This window comes from Molossus molossus, unplaced genomic scaffold, assembly GCF_014108415.1.
Source record: "Molossus molossus isolate mMolMol1 unplaced genomic scaffold, mMolMol1.p scaffold_m16_p_22, whole genome shotgun sequence".
In the NCBI taxonomy this organism is placed as follows: domain Eukaryota; kingdom Metazoa; phylum Chordata; class Mammalia; order Chiroptera; family Molossidae; genus Molossus; species Molossus molossus.
In genome coordinates this window covers 31,372,451-31,388,288 of record NW_023425358.1, presented here as the reverse complement: position 1 = coordinate 31,388,288, position 15,838 = coordinate 31,372,451, and the positions used below count along the sequence as shown (strand labels likewise).

The window sequence follows — 15,838 nt, the reverse complement described above, 5'->3', positions numbered from 1 at the left end:
AGATATTTGTAATAAAGTGGATTGGAATAAACTAGTATTTGGGGAGGCAGGGCAAAGGAAGGTGTGAGTGGGGATAAAAAGGAAAGGGGACAATTAGGGGCAGTGGGTAACCAATCCCACCTCCCCCGCAAGAAGAGCTTTGGTTTCTTCCGAACGCCCCTAGGCGCAGGTCTCCTTACCTGCTGGGTGAAGGCGGCCTGCGGGGACGACGGGGACTTGCTGGGGGCCCCTAGCGCGCTCTCCGGTTTTGAGTCGCAGGGTAGATCCTTTGAGTCAGGTTCCAGGGGTGTATGCGCCAGGCCAAAGCCCTCGTCTGCGTCGGCCATGGTGTACCCGGGGCCCTGTGACCGCACGGGCTCCTGAACTGTGGACAGGAAGCAAGGGGAGGGGGGGGGAGAGAGAGAGAGAGAGAGAGAGAGAGAGAGAAAGAGAGAGGGGGAGAAGGTTGGAGGAGCAGTTCAAGTAACAAGAAGGAGCACTTAGAGCCCCCTTCCCAGCAACCAACACCTCTGTTCCCAGCTGAAGGAGGCTGCAGAAGGTCCCCTTATTATTATCATTACTATTACTTTATGATCACGCACAACCTCTTGCGCAAGACCCGCGTCAGACCCGGAGGAGGCGAGGCCCGCATCTCCCCTGCGCAGGCTCCCCGTGATAAGCCAGCTGCCCGTCAAATTTGTCTGGACTTCTGGAAGAGCCAATAAAGATAAGGCCAGGGTATTTTTGGAAGCCATTGGGTATGAACCAAAAACAAAACAAAAACCTAGTGTCCTTTGGAGAAAGAAAATGTTTTCTTCGTCGAATTACAGGAGGTCGTCAGAGCTGTGTCTAGGAAAACTCGAAAGCGCAATAGTTTTGAGCAGCAGGCAAAATGTCTGAAATAACCCGCCTCTTGCAAAACCAAAAACTTAGGAGGGGAAAGATTTGCAGATCGAGAGACCTGTCCGAAAGGGAATTCACGTTCATCGCTGATCAGTTGCAGGCCTTAAAATGAGAAGTCCTTTAACAGTAAGAGTCCTTCCCTTTCGCCCAACCTTAAGTAACGTTAAAAAGCAAAAAGACAGCCAGGCTTCTGGAAAGCGCGGGGCAGCAATTCCGAGGCAGTCTCGCTACTGGGTGCCGGTGGCAGGCGCTCTGCCGCCGCCCGGGGCGCGCGCGTTCCCTCCGGCTTTCTCTACTCTCCAGCCCGGGTCGGGCATTTTGTTGAACGGCCAGGCCACAGGGAGCTTCTCCGAGCTCCGGCTGGGCCTAGCTCGCTGCAAGCGCAGGCCCAAGCTGGGCATTGGCGAAGACAAAATGGGTCCCCGCAAAATCCTGGGCTTCTGGCATGGAATCGGCCGCCTCGGTCCCAGGCAGCGCGCAGAATGGTTCGGGTTTGCAGACAGAGGACGTGGGGATACACAAAATAGCAGCTGCAGAGCTGTTCAAACCCGGATGAGCCAGCCTCCTGCTCTGATCTCCTTCCAATCTCTGGTACGTTCCCAAGGAGGGATTTCCTCCCTGGAAACCCGGGAAGATGGAACAAGGCGCAAGGGATGGCTCCCCAGATCTCAGCAGCTTCTCGAGCAAAAGGCCAGATCTCCCCCTGGTCTGCAGTGACTGCAGACCCAGAAATGGGGGACGAGGACAGCTGCTGAGGCCCCACTCCCAAGAGCTCCCCTCACCACACCCTTAGGGTTTTCGGGAAGTAGTGGCTGGAGCCCGGCAGGCGCTCACAACAAAAGATAGGCGGCCTGGCGCCCCCCACGTGCGCTCCCGTGCACCGCCGGCCACGGGGATAATCCCACCCCGCGCCCTCGCCAGGGTCGCGGGGAGCTCAGGGCTGGCGCCGGCGAACGAGATACGGTTTGACAGAACCAGGCCGCGCGTCCTAGAAACCACGCCGCTCCCCCGGCCGCGCTGCCTGCTCAGAGCTCCGGGCCCGGGAAATCCCTGCGAGCCGGACTCTGCAGAATCCAAGGCGAGGCTGCAGGGCGGGCGGGCGCGCCTCCCGGAGCCCATTCGGCCGGCGGGCTCCCACCCGAGCCTCCCGGGCCATCCTCGGGCAAGGTTACCTCGCTCGGTGAAGCCGGTGCATTCACCACATCCCTTGTGCTCCTAGAAGGGAAGCCGGCCGCGAGGCGGGGGCGCCGGCATGGTGGCTCCGGGTTTATGCGGGAGACTGCCTGCCCAGACTAGCTGCGGCTACTGCTGCCCACAAAGGAGCACCCACCGCTGGAGCCTCAGCAGCCACGGGCCACCTCCAACACACACCTCCTCCGCTCTGCGCTGCCTTCTCCCTAAAGACTTCCAAGTTGTCAGGCGCCAGAAGGGCTCCGAGTAACGCAAAACAGCAGCCTCGGGGCACCCTCAATAGGGTAAATGCAGTGGCCTGCTCCTCCCTGGAAGCCCCGGGGAGGGAAAGTTGGGAGACCAGAGGAAGCCGTGGGAATGGTCCAAGTCCTCTCTGTGTGCCGCTTTCAGGGTTAAAGTTCCGGAATCCGAGGTAAGATATTTCTCTCTCTCTCTCTCTCTCTCTCTCTCAGAAATACAAGCCGACTCAGCTGAGCTCAGTGACGTTGGGCTGCCTTGATGCTTACAAAGTACTGGAATTGCCTATCCAACTAGCTCCTTCTGCGCTGCCTCTCTCTCTCTCTCTCTCTCTCTCCCTCTCTCTCTCTCTCCCTCTCCCCCTCTCCCTCTCTCTCCCTCTGCCTCCCTCCCTCCCTCCCTATTCCTTCCCACTCCCTCCCCCAACCACATTTTCCATTAGATTTCCCGAACACTCACATCACAACACGACTCTCAAACCCAGACCTGGAGATCACCCCCTCCTCTCCACCCCCATCCCAGCGTCCATCCATCTCTGCTGCTCTGAGTGCGGCTCGGTGGCTGCAAAAATTCCTGCACAAATCATCGCAAACCAGTCGGCTTCTGCCGGGGAAGTCATCTCGGTGACGCGGGCCGTGCAGAGAACAGAGTCTGAACGCAGGACGCGTGCACACACACGCCGCGTGTGCCTCTGCAGCCTCACCCGCGTTCTCTCTCCGAGGCTGACCTCAAGACAGAGGGCTCCGTGACCCCGCCTGGCCCAGCCGGCCGCAGCTAGCCGCCCTGACATCTCTCCCCCTCCCCACTCATCACCCAGACTCTCAGTGACTCCGGGGTGAAGGCAGGGTGAAGGTGCGTTGGGATGGGGGCCGAGATCAAAGATGCCAAGAAATCGCCATTGGCCCCCACCCCAGAGCCACCAGACCTCCCTGGCTGGATGGGACGTGTACACAGGCAATGCCCAGTTTTATTAAAATAATCAAACAGTCATTGGGGGCTGGCTGGGTTTTCATCTCCCCTTGGCTCCTCTCCCTGCCCCCCCCCAATGTATTATTTTGAGGGTCGAGTTGAAGAGGTCAATAGAAACGTAAACACAGTCAGTAATTAGGTCTTAGCCTGAGCAGACCCACACTGGGGCACCAAGTGCTTGGAATAAATGTCAGGGTTCCGGGTCTCATCTCCTGTACCCCCAACTCTGTTCTTTTCTGCGGCTCTGGTGAGAGACTTGGGCGAGCAGGCCAAGGTCTGGGTAGAGGGATGAAGGGAGGAGAACCGTCTTGGAGATCAGCACCGCCTGGTGTAACCCTCTGTGGCCGCCGGGACTGAAATCCGGGCAGGCCTGACACATGGTTGCACAGCTCGGAAGTGAATTGTCCGACCCTAAAAGCGGGGCCGCCTCGGAGAAAACCAACCCGAGAATTTGCTACAGTTCTCGCTCCACCTTCCAGGTTTGTTTGCAAACAGTCTTTCACCAAGACTGTTTATTTATTTGTGAAAACACCCTCACCCTTCCAAAACGTCAGCTCAGAGGACTCTGGGCTTGCTAAGTAGGCGACCCCCGGGGCCACAGACGGAAAACAAACAGGGCTTCAGGACGAGGCGGAATGTCTGCATCTCTGGCAAAAGGAAAGGGAAATCCAGAAAGACCTCTTCAATCCCTGTAAATTCTCAGAGATTTTCGGATAAAATAAATTCCCATAAATAACCTGCAGGCCCCTCTGAGAGGGAAAATCTGGATTCCCCCCATCACTGCCTAGCCAGATCCGCGGAAGTTTGTGGAGCACAGATGGTGCGGCCACCAAGCGAAATTGGGATTTTGAAACCTCCAGGGGGAATCTATTCGTGCCAGGTGACACTCAGGGCAAAATACAAGAGAGTGCGTTCTAATTTCGCCCGCCAGAAGTAGCAACGCTGAGAGGGGGGATTCAGCAGGGCCGAGTCAGGGCGGGAAGCTAGGGGGCCGGGGGCAGGCGAAGAGTTGAGAGAAACCTATCCCCCCCTCCTCCCCAAAGCTCTCCAGAGCGACACTCACCTCCAAAAATCCCACCTCTTCTATCCAGCGCAGAAGCCAGGAGTGACGCCTCGCTGGGGTGGGGGGGACTCAGGTGAAGAGTTTGGAAAAGACCCCCAAAAGAGAACCCTTTTAGGCCAAACCTTCTTCCAGCGTCTGTCAAGAGTAGCATGTACCTCCCAGCTCGAAGTTGGTTTGTGGTCTTCGACAAATTAAATATTACTGTTTATTACCAGGCATACCCCAATAAAATAAAGAGGCAACCAGGCGATACCGGCTATCTCACCAGCCGCTGCACCTATAGGACTTGGAGACGTCACGAGTCACGCAACCGGTCCGCGCTGTCACGCTCGACTGGGGGGCAGTGGCGGGAGGTTAATTTCTCTCCGTCTTCGCCTATCAGTCCCCGGGTCTGCGCAGCCACAAGTCCCGGACGCCTCGGCCACGGGAATAAATAAAGAAATAAACAAACCCAGCGCCCTCTGGGGAAATGGGGGTGGCGAACTTCAGGCACAAATTGAGCCAAGATCGATTTTCTTAGGGAGGGGGAGGGGACCTTTTCGTGAAGGGAGGTGGGAGCCCACCTCAGCCCACGATTGGAAAGCAATCAAGTTGTTCCAGGGGAACAAGGTCTCTTGCAGGAGGCAAGAGAGTCTCCTTATTATTTAAAAATTATTTCTCTGAGGAGGAGCTCTCGCCCAGGGAATGTTGCGGCGCCTCTGTAGCTGGTTAGGTTTGGGACGCGGTAACTCAGTGTCCCCTTGCAGACCTGCGTAGAAGTAATTACTGGGTTATCGCGGAGGGGAAATGACACAGAGACGCTGGGAGGAAGAAAGAGAGTCGGCTGTAGTGTTTCTTGCTGAGAAAAAAGTCCATTCTTCGAATGGTCCTTTAGCTAAGTCCGGGGACGAAAGTGGGCCCAGCGCGGCGTGGTGGGGGCGGGGTGCGAGTGGGTGGTGGGGTGGGCATGGAGGGGCAATTTCTGCAGAGAAAAATTATAGCGCCAGGGCCTGCAGAGGAACGAGGAGCTCTATTTTGTTTTATAATAACGTTTATTTTTCTTTTTTTCTTTTTTTTATCATCTGTGGGCATAACTTCTACGCAGCCCCGTGGAGGATGCGCGCGAGCTTTTGCGCGCAGCTGGAACGGCGCTCGGTCAGCTGGGAATCGGCCCTGCATAGACGCCCCCGGCGGCGCCGAGAAGAGAGCGAGCGAGCGCGCCGGGCCTTCCGGAGGGGTAAGTTCCCCGCCGAGGGACCCCGAGGGAGCCGGACCTTGCAATCTGGCCTTGCCCCCAGCTTCGGGGTTCGATCCTGGCTTTCGCGCTCCCCCTAGTCCCCAGGGCTTTCCGAAGCCTGGCCTGGCTCCAGGCCTGGTTCTTCTGGGGCTGGAGCGATGGCAAAAAAGTGCAGGAACGCGGTCAACTGAGCCTCCCAAGGAGCTAATAAGGTCAGGCCCGCGGGGAGAGCACGCAGTCGGCTCCGGCGCCCGCCGGGCCGCACACTCTGCTGCTTCCAGCACCAGCACCCGTGTCCCCACGCTTCGGCCAGGCCGCAGTGGCTTCCGTGAGCTTCGCTTTCGTTCCCCAAGTTACTCAGCATTATCTTTTCCCCAATCCGAGGCCCGCGGGCGCAGCCTTCGCTCCCAGATGCCAAGTGCGCAACCCGAGGTCCTTTGCCCCAAGCTTCGAGGAGAGTTGCTATTTGACCTCAGGGCCGGAAACCGAGGCCGAGGCCCGGCTGTAGCTGCAAGGGGAAGGCGAAACCCCGAGCGAGACGAGTCCTTTTCCACTCGACTCCCTTCTCTCGAGTCCCCGGTGCAGGCCCCAAAACCACCCCGCCCGACTCACAAAGGATTCAAGGATTCCGCATGCTCAGCTTCGCAGGCCCACTGTCCCACACGCTCGGGAGGCCGCTCCAGGGAGAGGGAAAATAAAGGCTTCAGCTAGACTGGAGAATCTGCCCTGTTTTTCCCAGTCCCTGGGCAGCAAACTGGAAAAAAAGAGGCTGCGGCGCGCACCATCCTTCCGCCTTTTGAAGCACTGATGTTTTCCCTGACCCGCTCCCAGCTCGTATTTCTCCCAGCACCTAGTTTTCTCATTTCGCCAAATTTCTGCCCTGGTTTTAACACTGCAATGGCAAGGAGAACAGGGGTTTCTATTGAAAGAGTCACAAACAAAACACACAAGCCAGGATGGACCACTGTTGATCGTTTTTTTTTTTTTTCCTTCTTTACTCTTGCCTAGTTTTTAAAGAAAGTCACCCTATTTATTTCCTCTCAAAAGAGAACTTAAGAATCCAACCCTTTCTGTTTCGCTTCCGACGTGTCCCCGCCTGACTGGGGTCTCAGGAAAAAAGTAGGGAGAAGTGCGGACAGAGGCTGGGAAAATTAATAAGAATTATAACAATAATCGAAATGATGACAAAAGTAAACTTTGACCAGCTCATTTTTCGAAAGAGAGGGTCAGACGGAGGGTGGGAATTTCCCTGGTTTCTCAGGGGGTCACTTTCCCTCCTGCCTAGTTAAATCTGGCTCCATGACATTTTTTCCAGGATTGCAGTATCTGACTTCCCAAAGTCTCATTCAGTTCCTAGCTTCCCCACTTCTGACCGGATGTATTTGGGAAGAATACTGGCTGCCGATGGGATTTTAATATCCATTATTCTCCAATATCTCCACCAATTATTATTGCTACTGATTGGACGGATCATTATTCATGCTGGTGTTGTTACCTGGGCTTTGGGAATATGCCTCCCCACTCCCCCAAATTTGGTGGGTGAGATTTTTGTCCCCTGGTCAGGGTCATGGAATCGGAACATCGCTTTGGAGGCCCAGCTGAGGTAGCAAGGCTAGAGGTTTGCAAGCCGCTGAAGGCGGGGACAAGCAGCACTTGGGGTGCAAAGGAGCGCTCTTCTTGCTTCCTTCAATTTGGGGGTCCCCAGTGGAGGAGAAGGGTGAAGGTCTGGAGATGAGAGAGCTGGGAGCGGACCCGCTGTCCTGAGAACTCCAGCCATATCTGCCGCCCAGAACCTATAGAAAGGCCGCTGGTGCAGTCACCGTGTCTGCGTGGTCAGCACTCCTCCACAGCCTCCAAAGACGTGGGGGAAAATACACAGAATTCCAGGGCTGTGACCCGGGAAGATAGAGACTCGGGCGAATACCTCCAGGTCTGGGATGCAGGCGGGGGGCTGTCTGGAGACCCCCTCCTTCAACTGGAGGGCGCAGTGGAAACTTGGGAGCCCGCTGCTGCTCTCCGGGGCTCTGGAAAGACAAATTTTCTTTGGCAAAGGGAACGGTGTCGCGCTGTCGACACGGCAGACTATTTTTCTTGTTCCCTCATAAGGAGTGGGTGGGTGGGGGGGAGAAAAGAGAGCAAGAAAGAGAGGGAAATTAAATCCACACGTGTTAAGCTTGCTCAAAGGGCCGGATTCAAAACCAGAGATGAAACTAGGACCCCAGTTCTGGCTGCTCGCCGGCCTCTTTCCAGCCAGCCCCAGCCTCCCAGGGCAAAGCGTCCCCACCGGAGAGAATTCGATCTGATGTTTCATAAAGCGCTTTATTTAAGGGGGCTAGGGGCAATGGTTCCTCTCTGTCTACACCGCAGAGTCAGAACTCAGAGTAGCAAAGAAAACAAAGGCGGTAGGAATTGCAGACTCACTGCCCCCTGTACTAAGGCTCGGCTGCGTATCTCCCAGTGACCCAAGGGTTCAGGTAACATTCGTGGCCAAAATGAGCCAGACATTCACAAAATCTGACCAGGTTTTTCGGGCTCGAGCCTCCCTGGGTCAAGAGAACCGAAAAGGCTGTTGTATTGACGCGGGAATAGCCGGCTTCATCTGCAGGGCTGACACGCATCCTTTGCCCCTTTCTTTGGGGAGAAACTTGCCTGGAGTGGAGGATACAGGCCCCAGCCCGGAGGAACCCTGCGCGTGCAGGGAAGGGGGGCAGATGGAGGCGGCCAACCCTCCAGGAGCTGCCAGTGAAAACTCTAGTAATGACGTTAAGGAGGTGAAGGGAGGCGGGTGGGGGTGCGGGTGAGGAGGGCGGCCAAACCCCAAACTGGAGGGATCCATCACCAAAACGATTGCTTGGTCGAGACCTCTAATTTTTCTTCCCTTTCAGCCCGGGGCCCGCGAGCACCGCATCGGGTCTCTCCTGGCCTCCTGGTGCTGGGTTTCCGGCCTTAGGGGGCAGCCGCGACAGAAGGGTCGGGAAGCGGGGACCCGAGACGCCTCGCTCCCCGGCCGCAATCACACCCGGAAAACACTGGGGTACAACTGACAGCGGTTCGTGGTGGAAACGCTTCTGGCAATAGTTTCCGCAAGAGCCCTCGGTTTCCTGGTCACCATGGCAACCCTGGAGTCCCGTCGAACTACCACCGGGAGCCCGGGGGACAATCGCGCACGTCTGCGGCGCGTTCTGAGGCCTGCAAGGCGCTTCCGCCCGTGGCGCTTGGCTTTCCCGAGCCCCCGCAGTGGTTCAACAAGGCAGGGGTCGAAAAGCTCCATCTTTTTGCAACAGAGGAGGAAATCTAGACGTAGTACCATCCCTGACGGGGAGGTTCAGATCTTGAGTAAAAGCCCCCACGTAGAGCAGCGACCTCGGAAACGCGCGCAGGCAGCGGGCGGGATACTTCCTTCGAAACCTGCACCTAGAACGTCTCGGCCGGGACCTGGGACCCCAGTAGTCGCGGGATCTTTTCACATCGACTGCCCACCCCGATCTGCACTCAAGGCTGCCACACCCGTCCGAGCCTGCCTGGAATAACTTCTCCGAAAGAGAAGGAGAAAAGTCGGGACGAAATTCTCAGCATGAATGTCTGCAAGGTCTTACTGAGGGAAAGAATAAATTATACCCCTTTTCCTTTTAGAGAAAACATTTGCGATTGTGGATGCAATATAAATCACATTGAAATAATATTTTGGGGTTGCACGGTCTTCCTTCTTGAACCTGCAGGGGGGAAAATGCCCCCTTTCTCTCGGGGATGGACAGTGGACAATACGTTTTGCATTTTGGAATCAGCAAGCTCTGAGAAAGAACCAGGGCGCTGACCAGCTCGGACTGAGCAGCTTGGCAGTGACTGAGGGGGCCAGCGGACAGGGGGGGCCACAGAAAGAAGGGGTCCAGGCCTGGGTGCCTGCAAGGGCCTTTGGCCATGGGGTGGGAGTGATTCCTCTTTTGGGGTCCTACCCCGTTTCACTCTCTACCTTAGACCCCATTTGTCTCTGGGCTGGGTAGAAAAGACAAAACTTAGCTTCCGTTTCTCTACTTCTGATGGGTCATCTAATGTCCCCCAAAGCTCTGGGCTGACCTGGAGTGCCCCCACCCCCTCCTTCCCAGCCTGAATCCCAGACAGTCCACAGAGGTTCCCTTAACTTCACCCCTGTCTCCTGCCCTCCCCAGTTTTAGGCTCTAATATTCTCAGAAGAAGCCTCGCCTCTGTCTGCAGAGCCACAAAGAGAAAGAAGCGTGAGCATTTGGGGCTCAAAACGCTGTTGGCTTTTGAGGTGTGATAATAGCTCCCATTTATGGCAGGCCAGGAGGCAACATGGTTTCACTCACTCCTGCAGCGCTCCCATAATTAGGCTCAGAGAAGGTGAGGGCTTGACCAAGTCACACGGTCTCTGCTGGAAGTGCACCCATCCCCTTGGCTTTGTGTCTGCAGGTAGAGGCTGAAAGGGAACCCCAGCTGCTCCCCCAGCCAAGTGTGCAGGTAGCTGTGGGCTCAGCCTGCTAAGCTCAACCCCGGGAGGAGCGGAGGCAGCAATCAGATGGGCGTGGCTGCCTGGCCAGCAGGGTCCTGGGTTCTTTTTCCAGAGGCTCCTTCTCAGGGTGGAGGGGGCCCTTCTGTCTGCGTCACTCAAGACTAAACACTTCTGGGGCCGCTGCCTCCAGGTCCCGGTGGTGGGTCTCAGGAAGGTCCCAGAGCTCCGAGGGGCTCTGGACTTGGGACCCAGAGGGACATGCACCTGGTGCCATCCTGAGGACTCCAGTTGTGACCCTCTCATTGTCCCACTTCTAGAATCTTCTTCCTGCTCTCGTTTGTCACGACTACGGTGCACACCTCTCCCACGGCACAGCGCTGCCTGCCACAGGTCCAACTTAAGAGAAGGTGGGGGACTCTGAGATCCAAATCCTGGGAGTAGTGCCCCAAAGGGAGGCTCAAGGGGTCCCCACTCTCCAACTTCAGTTTCCTCTACGAGGGGCCACTCAGCCTGAGGTCTTCTGGGGACTGATTCTTCCCACTCTGTGCAAACACGCCATTCCTCGGAGGCTGGCCTGTCTCCAGTCCCCAGGGACCTCCCAGCTCTTCTTCACAGGACCTGGTGAGGACCCCAGACCCTGTTGGGGGGCTTTCTCCAAGATCCCTCACCCCAGCTCACCAACAGCAGCTCCCCCAAAGGCCCTAGTTCCTAGTGCACCTGGGTGAGCACCCAGGACCCAGGAGTGAGCGCCCACCCAGAGCACCTGGATCTGGGCCGGGCCAGGACCAGCCGCCCCAGCTCCAGGTCCTGCTGCCCTCCTGGGGGCCGGGCTGTGTGGCTGAAGAGGACCTTGTCCTCCAGCCTCCACGGGTGACTGGGTATCCCTGTGCGGTTGTGTTGGTTGTGTGGTTGTGTGTGTGTGTTGTTGTGTGTCCTTCCTTGAGAGGGGCATTAAACAACATGGATGTACTTTTTCCCGTGTCCCTCCTGATGAGAAATCAGCCGTGCGTGTGCACTGCGCCCTGGGCCCGCATGCGCGCTGCGGGCTTGCGCGGGTCGGCTCTCCTTGGGGACGCCTGTGTGGGCGTCACCTGCAAGGCAGCCACCACCCAAACATCTCCACGGTCAAATGGTGCCCTGGGCTCATAACCCAGTGTTCAACTCCCTCTATTTTTATTGGCCACTTTTATGATTATTATTTTCTACCGACAGCTCCACGCGGGGACGGTGGACCCTGGCCTCCCGGAAGGCGGCTGAAGTTGTGCGGCGCAGACGGGAGGCCGCCGGGGCTGCAGGCGGCACCCGGGCCACCGGAATCTATATTTGGAAACAAATTCCACAGTCACTTCCTGGGAACTGGGCAAAAGGTGCTGTGGAGTGGAGGAGACGGTGTGCTCTCCTGCCCCTCAGGGCCCAGGGGAAGCCCCCACAGCCCTGGTGGTGGGGAGCCGAAGTGGAGCACAGGGGTATGGGCAGTACAGTTGCCATAGCGACGTGGGGCGCCAGGTGGGCACGAGAAATACCGAGGGGATAACTAGGTAAAGTACATGATTGTCTACCCACTCAGCTGTCCGCCCGAAACCAATGCAAAATAAAACTGAAAGAAAAAGTCATGTGCCCGATACACGCCTTAACAGGAAACAGAGAGAAGGAGGTGGGGAGTTAACACCCACGCACCCCCCCCACTGGCCCACGTACCCGCAACGTGCGCCTGCTCCCAGGACAGAGGGGTGGGCTCTGAGTCCCACCCATGTTTACTTTTGGAAGTTGGTCTCAAGTGCCTCACCCCCAGACAGCCTTTGACCTTGTCCCCCAATCTATGGGCCTGTGGGCTCTGTAGACACCTGGGCAAAACAGGGGGGCTGGGGGAGACAGGTCTTTCCTGCGCTGCTGAGCCCCTCCCTCCACCAGCCCCGCATGGAAGGTAGAGAGGCTTCTAATTTCTGCCACTTGGGCCCCGTGGGGCTGGGAGGAAGCTGGTTTGCCTGAGCCCCATGTCCTGGTCCTGTGTCCAATGGTTTGTCACAGCCCTCTGTCCCAAAGGGGTCAAGCAACAAGATGTCCCAGACCCAGCCACTTGGGAGTCGCTTATATAACACACAGCCATGCACAGTGGCCGCTGCATGTCCTGGTGTGGTGATCTGGTCACTCACACCGTCACGTCAGACAGAGGCACCCCGCATAGGTAAGTGCGGTCGTTTCGTTGCACACAGAGCTGGCCACACGCATCATCGCACATTCACATACACGTACACACTGACTCTGTCCCACACACAAGTACACGAACGCACTCGCACGCCTGGTCTCCAATGAGCTGACACAGAGAACTACTTGCAAATGTGCACCTGTTCATTCCCACCCGCACTCATTGTCACGCACAGACGCACCCACCTGCACACACTGAGCATCACACACACACACGCAATCATGGCCACGCAGCCACCCACAGGCTCACGCCTGCACATATGCAGACGTTAACTCAGTCACACACACAGTCACAAGCAGTCACCCTTGCCCACAGTCACGCATAGAAAGCCTCACACACGATGCGAGTCCTTCCCCCGGAGTCACACGCACGAGCCACATGAGCTTGCGTGCACACCCGTGCTCCTACGCACGGTCAAGTTCACGTCCGTTCATTCGCGATCCGTATTCAGTCGCTGGGGCCACGGGCCCCTTGGACCCCCACTCCTCCTCTCCTGCGTCCTGGCGGTGGGTGCACTCGGTGGGGGCACGTGGTGGCGGGTCGCTCACGGACGCAGTGAGGTACCCCTGGAGAGAACCCCTCCATTCAACAGCCCACCCAGGCTGGAATCACCAGTCCAGGAGGAGGGACTTGTGGGTTTTTGCAGCTGGCAAGGGAGGAGCCAGTCTCCAGGTACCAGTCCCCAAACCACCTGTCACCCCCCACAGAGGCCCCTGGGCTTAGACAAAGGCCCACCCCAGAGGGCAGGACCCCAGTAAGCCCTTAGCAATAAGTAGTTCAACTCTTTCATTTTACATATGGGGAAACTGAGGTCTAGCGGCACAGAGATGGGGAAGGGAATTGTCAACGTTCCAAGACTTTGGAACAGAGCTGGGACTGGAACCCCACCTTCTACCCCACTACAGACCACACTACAAGACTACTGGACACCCCCATCACCTCCACAGTCATCACCACCCTTCTGCCCACTGGCGAAGTCAGCCCCCCAAATGCATGAGCAACCTACCCTTAAACAAAAATGCGGCGCCGGGTCATGTCCAGTTCCTCATCACAACCTTCCAAAGAACATCTCAGAAGTCTTAGAATAAAATCCCAATCTCTTCCCATATCTTTAAGGCCTTGCAGGAGCTGGATCCTATCTCTCCCTCCCGCCTCATCTCCTGCCCCCCCTTTCTGCCTCCACATTTCATCCCCTTCCTTCTGTTCCTCATTTGCACCAACCTTGGTAGCCACCTCAGGGCCTTTGTACATGCCATGCTCTCCGCTCCCAGCTCTCCCTGTGGCTGGCCACTGCCTCCTATCACTTTCGCTTTGTGCTCGTGTATGATCTGTCTCCACCTCGGACTCTGAGAGGCTGAGAACAGAGATTGTGGTTGTCTTATCCTACATGGTGTCTGTCCCTTTTACTAGTCAATACTAGATAAATATTTGTAGAGTAAAACACATAAAGCTATTACAACAGAGGGATTCAGAGCCAAGGATGCAGAGACACCGTCAAAACATATAGAAGAAACCGACGAAACACACACCACTAGAACTTGCCCCTGTCCATGCGTAAAACAAGAATACAAGTCTGAATGGTGATGAGTTTGGAGAGAACAAAACCCCGCAGCAGATTTGGGGTTTTCTGCGCCTCGCAGCTTGAGCTGCGTCCTCTGTCCTCTCTCCAGGTGCCCCCACCCCTGGCCATCCCTCCCTCGTCCCCCTTCCATCTGTTCCCAGGAGCTGAGAAGGAGCCAGCAGATAAGTGAAAGCGGTATTTTTATAGGCTGATAAAAAACCATGCTTATCTAAAAAGCTCTGTCCCATCTCCCCAAGTGTCCCTAATTGGTCATTTGCCCAGTGCCCTCTCCACCAGGGCTGCAGACACCCTGGGAAAGGTGTGTCCTCCCTGGCCTTCTTCCTCCTGTTCCATTGCCCTCTGCCCCCCCCCCCCCCGCCCCGGCGAGGACCAGCTCACCGGAGACCTTTGCCACGGGGACTTGGGATCAGGAAGGAGGGGAGAGGGGTGAGGAAGAGGGGCGGTGGGGAGGGAGGAGTCCGGATTTCCCCAAGTGGGTTCGCTATGCCACTATTTAATGGTGCCAACTATATTAAATTCTATACTCTAGCAGCCTCTTAAATCCATTTATGGCCCAAGCTAGACCCTGAGCTGTAATAATAATAAAAATAAAAGAAAGAATTTATGCACCCAGGGTGTGGACCCGTCACTGGCAGAAAAGAAAGAGCTGTTTCTAGCTGATCTCGCTGGCCTGTCGCCCACCCTCTGGCCTCCCGTTTCCCCTGGGTGGGGGCTCCCAGGGGCAGGGAGGGCACCTGGGCTCTGAGTGGGGGCGACTTCCGGAGCTCAGAGGAAAGGCAGCTGAAGGGAGCCTTTGCCGGAGCCTCCCCTTGCTCTCTCTGGGGCAGAGGTGAGGACTTTCGTGTATTATAGTTCTTGTTTTCTATTGTATTTAGGGCAGCGCTCATCCAACCTGTGGCCAGGGACTGCGGGGAGGACAAAGGGCTGGGGTGGGAAGGGCTCAGAGAGGAAGCCAGGTGTGGGGGTTCGGCCCCCAGACCTCGCCCCAGGCTTAAATCCAGACCTTGTCACTTCCTGGTGCTGTAAACGGAGCACGTCTCTGTCCCTCAGCCTTAGTGTGTCCGTCAGTACAATGGGTCTCATAAGAATACCAGCCTCAGGTGCGGTGTGAGGGGAAGAAATGACATCACACACGTCACACCCCTGGCGCGGGCCTAGGGTAGGGGCCGATTTCCTGGAAGCAGCAGCCTGTGCCGGGAGGAGGCGGGAGGAGGCTGGAGGAAGGAGGGCGGGGCTGAGCTTGGCAGCCAATGGTGTAACCGGTTCTCTGAAGAGCATCAGTGCCAACCTACAGGATCCCACTGACCAAGGCTTCTGGGGACGGGGAGTCAGGGCCAAGACAAAAGGAGACCTGGTCTGAAGGGCCCAGAGGGACCTTCCACCCCATCCCCAGATCTCTGCACGCACTGAAGAACCTAGGCTGTACCCACTGACTTCCAGTCTGGCTCCCATAGGAGACAGCCCTTCTGTGTCACTGTGGTCCCCCAGCTCCAAGGCCATCCACAAAGGCTCATCGCGTGAAGCTGGAAGAAGAACGGAGCCCGGGCCCTCCAGGGTGGTGGTGCCCTAGCTTCGGCTGTGGATGAGGCTATAGCCGGAGGCGGGGAGGGAGAGCATTCTGTCTCAGCTCGCTGTGGCCCCGCCCTCACTTCCTGATCACCCTCTCATCAGGAAGCGAAAAGAATACCTTCAAAGCCTACGGGAGATGGATTGCAGACAATGACCCAATGTTGCCTGCCACCTATGCCCGCAGCCTTGGGGAGCCCCCTCCCACACTGACTCTGAACTTGGCCTCTGTGTCGTGCTTTGGCCACGGGACAGTAACCAAGTTGACACGTTGTGCATTTCTCCATTTACAGCTGGGCTAGGTTGCTGGAGGACGAGACGCAGAGCTGAGTCAGCCCGGTTGTCCCCGCCAAGGCCTTAGATAAGTCAGAAAGCCCAGCCAAGACCAGCAGGAGCCACCCAGATGCCTGCAGCGACCCGCAGGCGTCCGCAAGCACCTGGGCAAGCCCCAGTTGGCA

The 15,838-nt window shown here is 56.9% G+C and overlaps 1 protein-coding gene across 2 annotated transcripts in view; it reads right to left on the bottom strand.

Annotated features, from left to right (window-relative positions):
• TBX5 (T-box transcription factor 5) overlaps positions 1-4,968 on the bottom strand; it is a 42,824-nt gene extending 37,856 nt beyond the window's left edge. Inside the window, exons 1-2 of one of the 2 annotated variants that reach the window (XM_036276989.1) lie at positions 4,343-4,968; positions 180-364 (exon numbers count right to left, since the gene is read on the bottom strand). In XM_036276989.1, the coding sequence (XP_036132882.1) occupies positions 180-364; positions 4,343-4,493 (336 nt within the window). In that variant the 5' untranslated portion in view covers positions 4,494-4,968. Of the gene's footprint in view, positions 1-179; positions 365-2,054; positions 2,077-4,342 lie in introns of those variants that run through there. The other variant, XM_036276990.1, reaches the window with a different exon arrangement.
• Positions 4,969-15,838: the final 10,870 nt, after the last annotated feature.